Source organism: Microcaecilia unicolor, chromosome 1 (assembly GCF_901765095.1).
Source record: "Microcaecilia unicolor chromosome 1, aMicUni1.1, whole genome shotgun sequence".
In the NCBI taxonomy this organism is placed as follows: domain Eukaryota; kingdom Metazoa; phylum Chordata; class Amphibia; order Gymnophiona; family Siphonopidae; genus Microcaecilia; species Microcaecilia unicolor.
The window spans coordinates 651,753,364-651,767,828 of NC_044031.1; the positions used below are offsets into that span (position 1 = coordinate 651,753,364).

The 14,465-nt window shown below is 45.9% G+C and overlaps 1 protein-coding gene across 2 annotated transcripts in view; it reads right to left on the minus strand.

The window, feature by feature from the left end:
* PITPNM1 (phosphatidylinositol transfer protein membrane associated 1) overlaps positions 1 to 14,465 on the minus strand; it is a 121,857-nt gene that overhangs the window by 66,066 nt on the left and 41,326 nt on the right. For both annotated transcript variants that reach the window (XM_030185981.1, XM_030185971.1), the window contains exons 6-7: positions 6,270 to 6,584; positions 199 to 294 (exon numbers count right to left, since the gene is read on the minus strand). In XM_030185981.1, coding sequence (XP_030041841.1) covers positions 199 to 294; positions 6,270 to 6,584 — 411 coding nt within the window. The remainder of the gene's footprint in view (positions 1 to 198; positions 295 to 6,269; positions 6,585 to 14,465) is intronic.

A 14,465-nucleotide genomic window follows, 5' to 3' on the forward strand; every position in this document is an offset into this window, starting at 1 on the left:
GAGTGTTCTCTGGTTAAATTCCAAAAGTTAGCTGGACAAACCCTTCTCGGGATGAACCTCTTTATGTTCTACTGCTTTGGCAAAACATACACAATTGTTATAAAGTTATCTGAATCTGAAGTAAGCCCTCAGTCATGACAGCAGTGTCAGGGAGATAACAATTTTTCTCTTAGTTGGTACATGGTAAAAAGCACATACCATGTGCATCAAAGAATTCCTCATCTGAGCTGTTCTCTGAGTCCCGGGCAATATTTTGCATTCTCCATTCAGATAAACTCTGAGGAGATACACCACCTGCAAAATACAAAAGGAAAAAAAAATACACCAGTCAATGCCCATAATGTTAATTTCCCTGAAAACAGCCCGGTTATGTCCTTTATTGTTTATTAATTTGATAAACCACCTCTTTCAAGCACGAGTCGAGGTGGTTTACATGCAATTGTACAGGTACATAAGTACATAAGTATTGCCATACTGGGAAAGACCAAAGGTCCATCAAGCCCAGCATCTTGTTTCCAACAGTGGCCAATCCAGGTCACAAGTACCTGACAAGATCCCAAAAAAGTACAAAACATTTTATACTGCTTATCCCACTTGCACTGTCTCTAATGGGCTCACAGTCTAAGTAGTATATTGTACCTGGGGCAATGGAGAGCTAAGTGACTTGCCCAAGGTCACATGGAGCTGCAGAGGGAATTGAACCTGCCAACCGTTAAGACAGCAGTGGGAATCGAACTTAGTTCCCCAGGTCCGCAACCCACTCATACACCATCCCCCTTACAGCCAGCATTCCTTTACCCACTCCCCTTCATAGCATTCAATCCTATATAGTTCCCCACTTGCTATTCTCCTACTCTATCCTCTTCTCCTCCAGAGCTTTGTTTCTATAACAATCCCCTGCCCCATAGTCAGCACTCGTACACCATCCCCCACCCCCACTGCTCCTACAAAAATCACATTTCTCTACTATCAGCACTGCAAAATCAAATCCACACCATGCCTCCAATAGCCACTGCTCCCAATACCAACCCCACAGCCCTTGCTCTTACATTTATTTATTTAAAACATTTATAGCCCACCTACTAACTAGGCGGGTTACAAAATAAACAAACACAATAATTTAAACAAATTACATACAAACACAAAAATCAGCATATAAAATATAAACATTGTTTCTTCATAAGTACATAAGTATTGCCATACTGGGAAAGACCAAAGGTCCATCAAGCCCAGCATCATGTTTCCAACAGTGGTCAATCCAGGTCACAAATACCTGGCAAGATCCCCAAAAAGTACAAAACATTTTATACTGCTTATCCCAGAAACAGTGGATTTTCCCCAAGTCCATTTAATAATGGTCTATGGACTTTTCCTTTAGGAAGCTGTCCAAACCTTTTTTAAACTACGCTAAGCTAACCGCCTTTACCACATTCTCTGGCAATGAATTCCAGAATTTAATTACACGTTGAGTGAAGAAACATTTTCTCCGATTCGTTTTAAATTTACTGCATTGTAGCTTCATTGCATGCCCCCTAGTCCTAGTATTTTTGGAAAGCGTAAACAGACGCTTCACGTCTACCCATTTAACTCCACTCATTATTTTATAGACCTCTATCATATCTCCTCTCAGCCGCCTTTTCTCCAAGCTGAAGAGCCCTAGCCGCTTTAGCTTTTCCTCATAGGGAAGTTGTCCCATCCCCTTTATCATTTTTGTCGCCCTTCTCTGCACCTCTTCTAATTCTACTATATCGTTTTTGAGATGCGGCAACCAGAATTGAACACAATATTTGAGGTGCAGTCGCACCATGGAGCGATACAAAGGCATTATAACAACTTCATTTTTGTTTTCAATTCCTTTCCTAATAATACCTAGCATTCTATTTGCTTCCTTAGCTGCAGCACACTGAGCAGAAGGTTTCAGCGTATCATCAACAACGACACCTAGATCCCTTTCTTGGTCTGTGACTCCCACCGTGGAACCTTGCATAACGTAGCTATAATTCGGGTTCCTCTTTCCCACATGCATCACTTTGTACTTGCTCAAATTAAACGTCATCTGCCATTTAGACGCCCAGTCTCCCAGTCTCGTGAGGTCCTCTTGTAATTTTTCACAATCTTCCCGCGATTTAACGACTTTGAATAACTTTGTGTCATCAGCAAATTTAATTACCTCACTAGTTACTCCCATCTCTAGGTCATTTATAAATATGTTAAAATACAGCGGTCCCAGCACAGACCCCTGGGGAACCCCACTAACTACCCTTCTCCATTGAGAATACTGACCATTTAACCCTACTCTTTGTTTTCTATCTTTTAACCAGTTTTTAATCCACAATAGAACACTACCTCCTATCCCATGACTCTCCAATTTCCTTTGGAGTCGTTCATGAGGTACTTTGTCAAACACCTTCTGAAAATCCAGATACACAATTATCAACTGGCTCACCTTTATCCACATGTTTGTTCACCCCTTCAAAGAAATGTAGTAGATTGGTAAGGCAAGATTTCCCTTCACTAAATCTTAATAAAAAAAAGTACCTACTTAATTAAATCCCAAAATATGCTTGTGCAGGGGCAGACTGATCATTCGGGCAACCAGGCAGTGCCTGAGGGCCCAGTGCCTCCCCCCCACGTGATCCAGCATCTCTCCCCCTGCTCCCGGTATCTGCCAGCATCCCACCTGAGTCATCCCCAGAAAGAAAAAATAAAAACAGTTGCAGACCCTGCCACACAGGCACTCTGCATGGCTCGGCTGGTCCTGCCCCCAAGTGTGCGTCAGAGGGAGGCAGGACTGCCCAGAGACATGCAGAGCACTTGCACGCAAGGAGAATTAAGGCAAGAGGCATAGCCATGGGTGGGCCTGGACCCACCCACTTTGGGCTCAGGCCCACCCAGCAGCAGCACACCTTGTAATTGCTTTCTTTCCCCCCTGCCCATCCTGCGGTCCGGCATCTCTTCTCTCTTCTTCCCATGTCTATTAACAGCAAGGAGATGATTAACAGGCCTTGCTAGGGTCACCGGCAGCAGTACCAATTCTCACATGCTGCCTCCGGATGACCCGAAAGTCTTCCCTCTGCCGTGTCACGCCCTCCTCTGATGCGGCAGAGGGAAGGCATTGGAGTCAGTAGCAAACCGCGCGTTGGAATCACTATTGGCGACCAAAGGGAGAAGCGTGTTAAGGTAGGCCGGGAAAAGGGAGGGAGATGCCAGATAGAGAATGGGAAGAGAGAGAGAGAACTGGTGGACAATGGGAGGAAGGGAAGGAGTAATGGAGGGGGACGGGGGAGCAATTCTGGACCTTGGGGGGTGGAAGGGAGGGTGAGAGAGAGAGAGAGAAACTGGTGAATAATGGGAGGGAGGGAGGGAGAAATGTTGGACCTGGGGTGCAAGAAGAGAAGGATAGAGAGAGATAAAGAGCAATGGGAGAGAGGGAGTAGGGAAGAAAGAAGGAAAGTTGATGGACATGGTGGGGGTGGGGGCAGAGGGGAGGAGATGCATATGTGGAAGGAAGAGGAAAAAGAGAAAGATGTTGGATCCAGCGGCAGAAGGAAGTGAAGGAGAATGAACATTGGGAGAAATGCTGGACATGGGAGTGGTGGTGTAGAGGGTAGATCCTACACAAGAGGAGGAGGAGGACCTGCATGAGTGGAGAAAGAGTGATTTTGGATCCAGGTGCAGAAGAGAGTGAACAAGAGATGCTGAATACTGGGAGGGAAGGAAAGAGATGGAGAAATGCTAGACCATGGGGAAAGGGAGCAGGAGAGAAGAGAGAAGGGACAGGAAGATGCTGGGGTGAAGTGGAAGGGACAGGGAGATGTCAGGCTAAGAGGGTGGGAAGGAGAGAAAGAGGAAGCAGGTGCTGAGCTACAAGTTTAAGTTCAAGTTTAATATGTTTTGATATATTACTCTTGTCATACACGGGTGGAGGGAGGGAAAATGAGGGAGATATTGGGACTGGTGGAATCATGTGGGAGTGGCTAATAGGGTAGAAGTGGCAAGTAGATGAATGAGAGGAGGATAGTAAATACAGAGGGTAGAAATTGGTAATGGGGAGCAGATGAAAGATGGAAAGGGAATAGAAGGCGGGGAAGGATTGAGATGGGAAATGGGAGGAGACAGAAGGTGATGGAAAGTTGGTAGGTAGGTGAAAAATAAAAAGAAGAAGGGTGAGAGAGGGTGAAATTTGAGTGGACAGAGAGGGAGGAAAGAACTAAAGGAAAGAACAATATGTCAGAGACAGGTGTAGTGAGGGAAGGGAACAAGACAGGACAAGACCGGAGAGAGGAGAAAAGACAAATAGACAGCAGCCATTGAAAAGAAAATTATCAGAAAACACACAGGAAAGCAGAAAAGAGAAACCAGGAAGAGTAAACTGTCCAGATAACAAAAGTAGAAAATTATTTTTGGTTTTTTTCATTAATTGGAATACATTAGCTTTGGGAAATATGCATAGCAAATGTCTTTGTATCGGGGTGGACTGACCATTTGGGCATGCACATTCATAGAATAAGCACACAGTAACAAGCAGAGCAGATGCAGAACCAGTGATCTGAGTGGGGCAGGTGGGATTGGGGGGGGGGCCCAATTATCCTTATTGCCCGGGGGCCCATATCACTGTCAGTCTGCCCCTGTGCCTATGCAAATAAAAATGCCTTCAACTGATTCTTAAAAATATCAAGTTTCTGCAACAAACAAAGCCTCAAAGGTAATTCATTCCACCCAATAGAACCCACATAAAATAATGCTGTCTTCACTGTAACACAAAAAATTGCCACATTTTTAGAGAGCAAACTGGGACCCTTGCTCTTCCAACCTGGTGGAAGATTGCAGGATTGAGATGGAAGGAAGGGGGTCAGAGTTTTCCCCCAAAACTGCAGCATAGGATCAGCTTCATCCATCCTCTGGCAGCAACACTATATAGGTGTCACTATGGGGTGGCATGTGCCATCCTAATCCCAGACATTGAACTGGGACTAGGTTAACAAAAATCTCTGTCTGATCCAATGATGCACTGTGATAGTTTCTTCCACCTTCTGCTCTTTTTTCTCAGCATGTTTTTGATACTCTCCAAGCAGGCAGCAGGAGACACATTTAATCTGATGTCATCTATTACTCCTGTAGAGCAATCTTGCGATAAGTGCTGCGAGATTTTGCAGTCTTACCACGAGATATAATCCCCCAATTTTAACTCACTTTCTCTCTCCTTCCTCCAAGCACACTTTCTCCACCTTCACAGCCACATCCCCCCCCTCATCTCTACCTTATCACCACATCATAGGAGCATAAGCTTTACCTAGTATCATGTTTCCAACAGTGGCTAATCCAGGTCACAATACCTGGGAAGATTCCAAAACAGTAAGACAGATTTCATGCTGCTTATCCTAGAAATAAGCAGTGGATTTTCCCAAATCCATCTTAATGGCTTATGGACTATTCTTTTAGGAAATTATCCAAACCTTTTTTAAGCCCTGCTAAACTAACTGCTTTTACCACATTCTCAGGCAATGAATTCCAGAGTTTAATTACACGTTCAGTGAGGAAATATTTTCTCCATTTTGTTTTAAATTTACTACTTAGGAGCTTCACTGCGTGGCCCCCCTTCTTATCCATCCATCCATCCATCCATCCATCCATCCATCCATCCATCCATCCATCCATCCATCCCCTTAGACACTCTTCCACCCTTCTCTCACTTCCTCCCTCCAGAGACATTCTTTACTCCATCGTCAACATATTTTGTTCTCCTATGCCCATCTCCTTCCAGCAGATATTCTCCACTCACCCAGCAGCTCTTTTCACTCCCTCCCTCTCACTGCTGTTTTCCCTCGTTTTCATTTCTCATGCTATTTCTGTTTGGGGCTAAGTGACACAGCACAGTCCCAGTTCCATTAAACATGTATGATTGTTTCTCCGTTGGCAGGTTTTTCCTTTCCTATTTACCTTTGGCATTCTTTTCATATTTAAATTTTAACTTGTATTGTTTTCATTTGTCAGCCCCTATGGCCTGTATTCAGAAATGGCAGGGTATGAAGTATTTTAATAAACATAACAATATGGCATCTCCGGTTACCACAAGGTCAAATATTACAAAATCTCACAGCACTGGCCCTGCTGGAGTAGAAGATGACAGCAGATCAAACTCAACTCCTGTTGCTGGCCCTAGGATGGAAGGATTTGTAAGTTTCCCCACAGCCCATGCTCCTACACCATTCCTTACCGCACCTCCTGTTGGGAGAGACATGGCCATGCTTTCTTGTGATTCCTCTTACCTCCATGTTGAGAGGAATATGAAGACCTGGATGATGTTGACCATTGCTTGGTCAAGTTGTCATCCACCATGGTGTCCAGTCCTCCCTTTCCTTCGGCCCCATTCTTCACCATCATGTCTCCGGGCTCTTCCCTGCCTTCAGGACTCGGTGTGGGCACATCAGATTGTACTACCTCCAAGCACTTTGCCATTTTCTGTGCCAACATGCGTGCTGTCTCCTCTTCCAGCAGGCGGATATCCTCCATGGTGAGATCACTCCACTCATCCTGCCAGCACCAGGCCTGACGATGGGCCCGTAGCATGACCTTGCGTAAGCCTGCATCATGCCAAATGGATAAGAAGGAATCAGCAAAAGCACCAAGCTATCACCCAGTGCTCTTCTCATTTACAAAATGTGTTCTGCCAACTGAACATGCGGTATGCAAATATATCAGTCTGAATGTGAAAACATTCTCTGTTGAGCACATAAATTATGCAAAAAATCTACCTTGTACATTTAAAATGTATTCACTCATTATGCAGTTTGTGCTAACACTATAGAGGATTGTTGCCAAGTATGCAAATAATTTTTTATCTGACTACCCTTTTGCTAATTTTTAAAGGAGAATACTGGCAGCTGCCTGTGTAATCTCTCTCGCAACAGTGCTGTCTTGCATACTTTGCCATTTCCTATTTCTACAGGTGCAGAATAAAAGTAAAACATTGTGCATAGATTTGAAAATTCATTTTGATGTGTGTTGTTTCTTTTATTTTTTTTTTGTTTTTGTTACATTTGTACCCCGCGCTTTCCCACTCATGGCAGGCTCAATGCGGCAGGCAATGGAGGGTTAAGTGACTTGCCCAGTGTCACAAGGAGCTGCCTGTGCCGGGAATCGAATTCAGTTCCTCAGGACCAAAGTCCACCACCCTAACCACTAGGCCACTCCTCCACTCCACTCCAGCCGCACTGAGCCTGCCATGAGTGGGAAAGCGCAGGGTACAAATGTTACAAAAATAAAATAGATACTATTGGAGATTCTACAAGGAATGTTGCTACTATTGGAGATTCTACATGGAATGTTGCTATTCCACTAGCAGTCGGCCCTTGCAGATCATCAATGTGGCCACGCAGGCTTCTACATGGAATGTTGCTAGTGGAATAGCAACATTCCATGTAGAATCTCCAATAGTAGCAACATTCCATGTAGAATCTCCAATAGTATCTATTTTATTTTTGTTACATTTGTACACTGCGCTTTCCCACTCATGGCAGGCTCAATGCGGCTTCCATGGGGCAATGGAGGGTTAAGTGACTTGCCCAGAGTCACAAGGAGCTGCCTGTGCCTGAAGTGGGAATTGAACTCAGTTCCCCAGGACCAAAGTCCACCACCCTAACCACAAGGCCACTCCTCCCTTAACCTTCCCATGCCCTTGGGAACATGTCTTTTTTAATCTAGCTAAAACTGCACACATTGAGGAAACCTGTGTGTACTTTGGCCCACTATGAGGGGAATATTTTTCACTTAAGGAGTATCTAACTAGATAACTACTTAGTTACCCATTTCAATCCTTTTGGAAATCACCTCCCCACCATTCACAGCTATGATTGAAGATCTCTAAGCTTTTTCAGCTTGATGGATTGATTTTGGCGAAGGAACCTGGCTGGCACAGAGATTCGCCATCACAAATGACCTCATTTGCAGTCACACTGCATTCACTAATCACCTTAGAGACTGCATGAGGTCACTTGTGACATATGCAAGTCTTTCTTCCCAGGGGTTCAGGAGAACTGTGAGGGAGCAACTTCAAATGATTCATAAAGAATGCATTTTGCAGTCGACTTTGTAGTTGGAACAGGATGAATATTCAGTGTTTCTTTTGGATACTCTGAATTACTGCACAGAAGGTACAGCTTTCTTTATGTTCTAAAATTAGCTTTGCAGAATCACTCAGCAAGGCACTGTGTCTCGTTTGCTTTGTGGCAAAGACAGGTAGCAAATGGTTCTTCGAGGCGTCCATGACCCATGGGAAGAGTTCACTACTGTGATAGAACTGAGCAAAGGTAAAAAATAGACAACAGAAGCAGAATGAGAGGATAGAAAGGGAGAAAATGACTGTGTCACCTAAAAAAAATTCTGAATTATTCATGACAAGATGGAGACTAATTGATTCTCTGTATATCAAAGCATTCCACCCTAGGACATGACAGCAGTCTTCAGACTCCATGGCTCTCCTTGCCAAACCATTCTCAAAGTGTCTTTTCTTAGCCCCTAAAACTCCTCCCTTCCCTCTGCCAGTATAGAAAGAGAGGATGCCATGGCTACATCCAAAAGCAAGCATTTCACACATATGCTTGTATTATTTTTTTAAACCTCCACACTGGCTCTCAATCCCTCTTGCAGTTTTTTTTTTGTGTGAATTAATAGAAGGTCCATGTGCAACAGTCATCATCCCATGGCGCTTTAAAACCAAAAAACAGACATCAAGTTATCTTTCTGATCCCATCTACTTAGATTTCAGCAAAGCTTTTGACACAGTTCCCCACAGGAGGCTCTTGAATAAACTTGATAGGCTGAAGATAGGACCCGACGTGGTGAACTGGACTAGGAACTGGTTGACGGACAGAGGCCAGAGGGTGGTGGTTAATGAAATTCACTCGGATGAGGGAAAGGTGAGTAGTGGAGTGCCTCTGGAATCAGTGCTGGGGCCGATTCTGTTCAATATATTTGTGAGTGACATTGCCGAAGGGTTAGAAGGTAAAGTTTGCCTTCAAAAGCAGTGAGTCACCAGAATCCAAAAAGACACCCTATTTCCTGCTGCCTGGGGCTTCTCTCTGCTGCTGTCCCACCTCTTCTGATGCAGCTTCCTGTGGCGGGCCAGCAGCAGAGAGAAGCCCCAGGCAGCAGGAAGTAGTGTGTCTATCTGGATGCCAGTGACTCGTTGCTTTTGGAGGACTGTAAGCAGGAGAAGGAAGGCTGCCAGACATGAGGGGAGAGAGAGATGGCAGACATGGTGGTGGGGAGGGAACCAGTCATGCAGAAGGGGAGAGAGGGAGAACCCAGACCAGACCCATGGGGGGGGATATAAAAAGAAATGCCAGATCTGCAGGAGGGGAGGGGGGAGAAAGAGAGAGAGAGCAAGAGATTCCAGAGTGGGGGGGGGGGGGGGAGGGTTAGAATAAGAGGTGGAGATACTGGACCAGGATGGGAAGGAAGAAGAATGGGGGAGAGGTGCTGGACTCCGGGAGGGGAGGAGTACAGGGACGGTGGGTGAGAGAGGAGAGAGAGAGAGACAGGACCAGGGAATCAGGGAAGAGAGAGGGAGATATGCCAAACTAGGGAAGAGAAGGCAGGGGAGAGAGAAGGAGAGATGCTGGCCCCATGTCAGGGGGTGTGGGAGAAGGGGAAGAGAGACAGGATAAACTGGACAAGGGATAGGGCAGGGTCATAGAGAAAAGTTGTTAGGCATGGAGGAAGCATAGGGACAGGGATACAGAGGGACAATGCTGAACGCAGAGGGATGAATTGGGACACTGAAATGGCAGATGTTAAACAATGGGGGAGGGCAGAAACAGGGACACAGAGGGGAGCTGCTGGACAGGATGCATTAAGGACTGAGGGAACATAGATGGTGGACACGGAGAGGGATGAAATGTGGAATGGACAGGAAATCCTGGCAAGTAAAAAGCAGAACAGATACACTGGGACCAAAGCAAATGGAAAAATAAAATGCTCAGACAACAGAGGTAAAAGCCCCCCCCCCCCCCCAAAAAAAAAAAAACAAAAAAACAAAACAAAACCAAATAGTCTGAATTTATGTGAGAAATATGTAAATATGTTGCTTTTTCACTTAACAAAATTGCAAAGATAGAATATATAGTTTAAGCTCTAACTATATTTGTGTAGGCCCTAACAGAGATCATCACATTATAGCTCTCTGAATTACTAACAAAGGAACTCTGTGTTAGTCTAAAGAGACGTGTGCAAATTGATAAGAAGCTGAGACAGGAGAGAGAGAGAAATGGGAGGTGTAAGAAGCCCAAACTGCTGAGAGACAGAGAAACAGGAAAGCTTCAAGGACAGGCCTTAATCTGTGAAACTATAAACAAAGGGAATAAAAGAGAGGTAGAGTTGGGGGGAGGTGAAACATTCCATGTATGAGACTTCTAAGGCAGAGCTCTCACATGGAAGTCTGAAGATAAGAAAATGCAAACCGAGCAGAACTAACAATGGACAGAGGATCAGGCTTGGTCTATGGAAAATTTTAGAGGGGATTGTCATATGATAATTAGCAATGATGCAGTGGAGAGGATAAATGTGATCAATATCCAATGAGAAACTTAGGGGCAGACACTTAAATGTAACCAAGAAAGAAAGGGTATATAATCTGTAAACCTTAAGGAAATGTGTGCCTGCTTGCTTTCAGAGACACCCATTCTTGCAAGAGTGTATTTTTTAAATAATAAACTAATTAAGACTTGCTTCACCAATCTGATTTTGTAAGTCCTTTTTGGTATAGGTTCTCAGGTTATCTGGGGGCTGTTTATAACAATTTATTATTTGGAATATGTGAATTTTGGTAAATGTGCTTCTCTGATATATTGCATTTCAGTTTCAGTTTCTCAGGGGCAGCAGAACACCTTTTGTTTGGGGGGGGAGGCAAGCTCCATCCCCAGCTCCTGCATCTTCCCTTACCTACCATTCCATAGTCAACCCCCTCCTACAGCATCTAGCATTCTTCCCTACCTTTGATCCCCCCCCCCCCACCATGGTGCCCAGCATTTCTTTCCTTCCCTCCTCTGTAGTCTCCATCACTTCTCACCTTCCCTAACCCCCCCCTCCCATGGTCTCCAGCACTTCTCTCCACCACCCCGCCCCCCATAACATGTTTAGTGCCTTATCTCCCTTCCCTGGGGCGGCAATACTCCAACTGGCACAGCACCAAAAGCAGAGTCCAGCGGGCATGGAGCATCTGTGCATGCTGTTTATTTTCTCAGAATCTGCCTTTGCTAATCAAGCAGCGGAAGCAGTGGCCCGTCTCATCTCTCTCTGGGCAAAGTTACATATGCCCTCCAAATATCTAGCTTTCCCAATCTTGAATCTGCTCATGACAGGCTTACACCGTCAGGCAGTATGGGCCCTTGTAATTAGAAAGGAACCCAGTATGTAGTAGATATAATAAGATAGTTTATTACAATCTTACCAATGGTAATACAGGTAGGTTAAGCATTCACATAATGGAGCAGCTTATCATGGTACGTCCTCTCTCTCTAGCCTTCTGGAGTCTTCCTTCTCTGGTCTTCTTCTCCTCTCGTCTCCTTCTTCTCGTCTCGTCTGAACTAATACTCCTCAAACTGCTGCTTATATACAATTTTGGCCCTATTCATTTCAATGGACCCCAGCTGTCTCAACAGGGCTCCTAGCCTTTATCAGTAGATCAGAATGACTTCATATGTTCCCAAACCTTCCTCTAGCCCCCCCTTTGGATGTTCTCACCCGGGGTGCAGCTGACCCAGCACTATCTCTATGTAACCATAGCAACTCTTGCTTATGACGTCTTGAAGGTGCCAATCTCAGGACTGTTTATAGAGTAGATTGCCCCCACCCTTGCCAGTTCAGCACTTGCCACAGTGAAATGTAACTGTGTCAAAGGTGATCTCTGATTTTTACAGGCTAGCTCTCTTTTGTATCAGAGATGATTCTGATTTTAAGAAGCCTAGCTCTTATTACGAGCCATTGGCCTGTATTTCACTGAGAGCAAGGGCTAGCATAACTCTTCAATGCTCAAGGTCTGCCTGCCCCCTCCACCTCCAAACTTCCTATTTCATGCTCAAGGCCCTATGCCTGCCAGCCTCAATGCTTTTGGTGCTGTGCCAGTTGGAGTATCACCACCTGGAGGAGGGAGGTAAGGTACTAAACTCATTGCGGGGGGGGGGGGGGGGGGGGGGGGGGGGGGGGGGGGGGGGGGGGGGGAAGGTGGCGAGAACAAGTTGGAGCAATGTTCCCTCTAAGGACTGAAATTGACATGAGCAAAAGTTTTCTGTTACATTACATTGTGAGCACTTCTTACAGATAACACACACACATATGTAAACACTGACAGACACTGGAAAGAATTCCATAAGCCATGCTCTGCATGCTTTCCCTCCTTGTTCGCATGTAGTTTAACTATGTTTATAACTACTCTGAATATTACTCAGAGGATGTATAGCACTGCTCCCTCTGTACAAGCATAACTTTTAAATAAATAAAGGGACAGCAGGGGCACTCTTGAACACAGCAGGGAAGGACCCCTTCACTGTCTACCAGCTGCCTCCCCAAGTATAGGGTTACCATACGTCCGGATTTACCCGGACATGTCCTCTTTTTGAGGCGGGCTGACGCTGACGTGCGTGCGGGCGGCGGACCTCCCCTCCCCTTACTCACGATCTTCCCTGGTGGTCTGGTGACTTCAGGGCAGGAAAGAGCCCCCTCTTTCTTGCCCGGCGCGCTGCTCTACATCCTGTATGCTGCCTGTGACGGTCTCGGTGAGATTCAAAATGGCAACCGAGAATTGAAGTCTTGCGAGGCCGCTTCAATTCTCGGCGGCCATTTTGAATCTCGCCGAGACCGTCACAGGCAGCATACAGGATGTAGAGCAGCACGCCGGGCAAGAAAGAGGGGGCTCTTTCCTGCCCCGAAGAAGTCACTAGACCACCAGGGAAGATAGTGAGTAAGGGGAGAGGTGGTGATGGGGCCGGGGGGAGGGGAGGTGAGGTGAGGGGGTGACCAAGGGGAGGGGAAAATATGACAGGGGGGGCGAGGTGCGACAAGGGACGGGGTGAGGTGTGACAAGGGGTGGGGAGAGGGTGTGAAAGGGGCAGGGAGAGGGCATGAAATGGGGCGGGGCAAGTGTCCCTCTTTTTTTAAGGCCAAAAATTGGTAACCCTACCCAAGTACCTCTGTTACTGACGCTATTATGCACGCTGTAATACACCTCAGGGAATTATGTAACAAAAAAATCAAAATAATTCATGGCAAAACAATGCAGAATATTAAACAGAAAAATATTTGCAGTAGTCTGAAAATATACAAAGGTACTTTAATACTTGGTTCTGTTAGCCCTAGCTCACCCATCCAGCATCTTCCCATTGGCCATGTGGACAATGATGTTCAGCAGCACTATAACAGAAATCCTGAGGTTACTGACGTACACAGTGCTATACACTTGAACAATGAGAGACAGTCCCTGCTCGAAAGAGCTTAAAATCTAATGAGGACAAACAGGACAAATAAGGGATAAAGGAATTACTAAGGTGGGAATGGTAACATATAGATGGGTACTGTACAAGAGAATAAGGGTTAGGAGTTAAAAGCAGCATCAAAAAGGTGGGCTTTTAGCCTAGACTTGAAGATGGCCAGAGATGAAGATTGATGTACTGACTCAGGAAGTCTATTCCAGGCGTATGGTGCAGCAAGATAAAGGGAAAGGGAAATGGGACTTGATATACCGCCTTGCTGTGGTATTTTGCAACTACATTCAAAGCGGTTTACGTATATACAGGTACTTATTTTGTACCTGGGGCAACGGAGGGTTAAGTGACTTGCCCCTAGTCACAAGGAGCTGCAGTGGGAATTGAACCCAGTTCCCCAGGATTAAAGTCTGCTGCACTAACCACTAGGCTACTCCTCCACTCCTATAAAAGAAACAGAGTCTGGAGTTCGCAGTAGAGTAGAAGGGTACAGATAAGAGATATTTACCCAATGAACGGAGTTCCCAGCAGTGGCGTTCCTAGGGTGGCTGACACCCGGGGCGGGTCACCGATGCACCCCCCTGGCAAAAGGACCCCCCCTCTGGGTGCAGTGCGACCCCCCCCGGCGAAGGGACACCGCGATCCCCCCCGGCAAAAGGACACCCCCTCTGGGTGCAGCGCGATCCCCCCTGGTGTGTTTTTACCTGCTGGGGGGGTGCCACGTGCCTGTTGGCTTTGTTCGTTCCATGCTCCCTCTGCCCTGGAACAGGAAGTAACCCGGGCGGACCGCCCCCACCGCCCCCTGCCCTTGGTACGCCACTGGTTCCCAGGGAGGAGTGTATGGAGAGATAAGAGTGTAGAGGTACTGAGGAGCTGCACAGTGATTGCAATTGTAAGTCAATAAAAGGAGTTTGAACTGTATGCAGAAACAGAGAGAAAGCCATTGAAGTGACTTGAGCAGAGGGCTAATATGAGCATAGAGACACT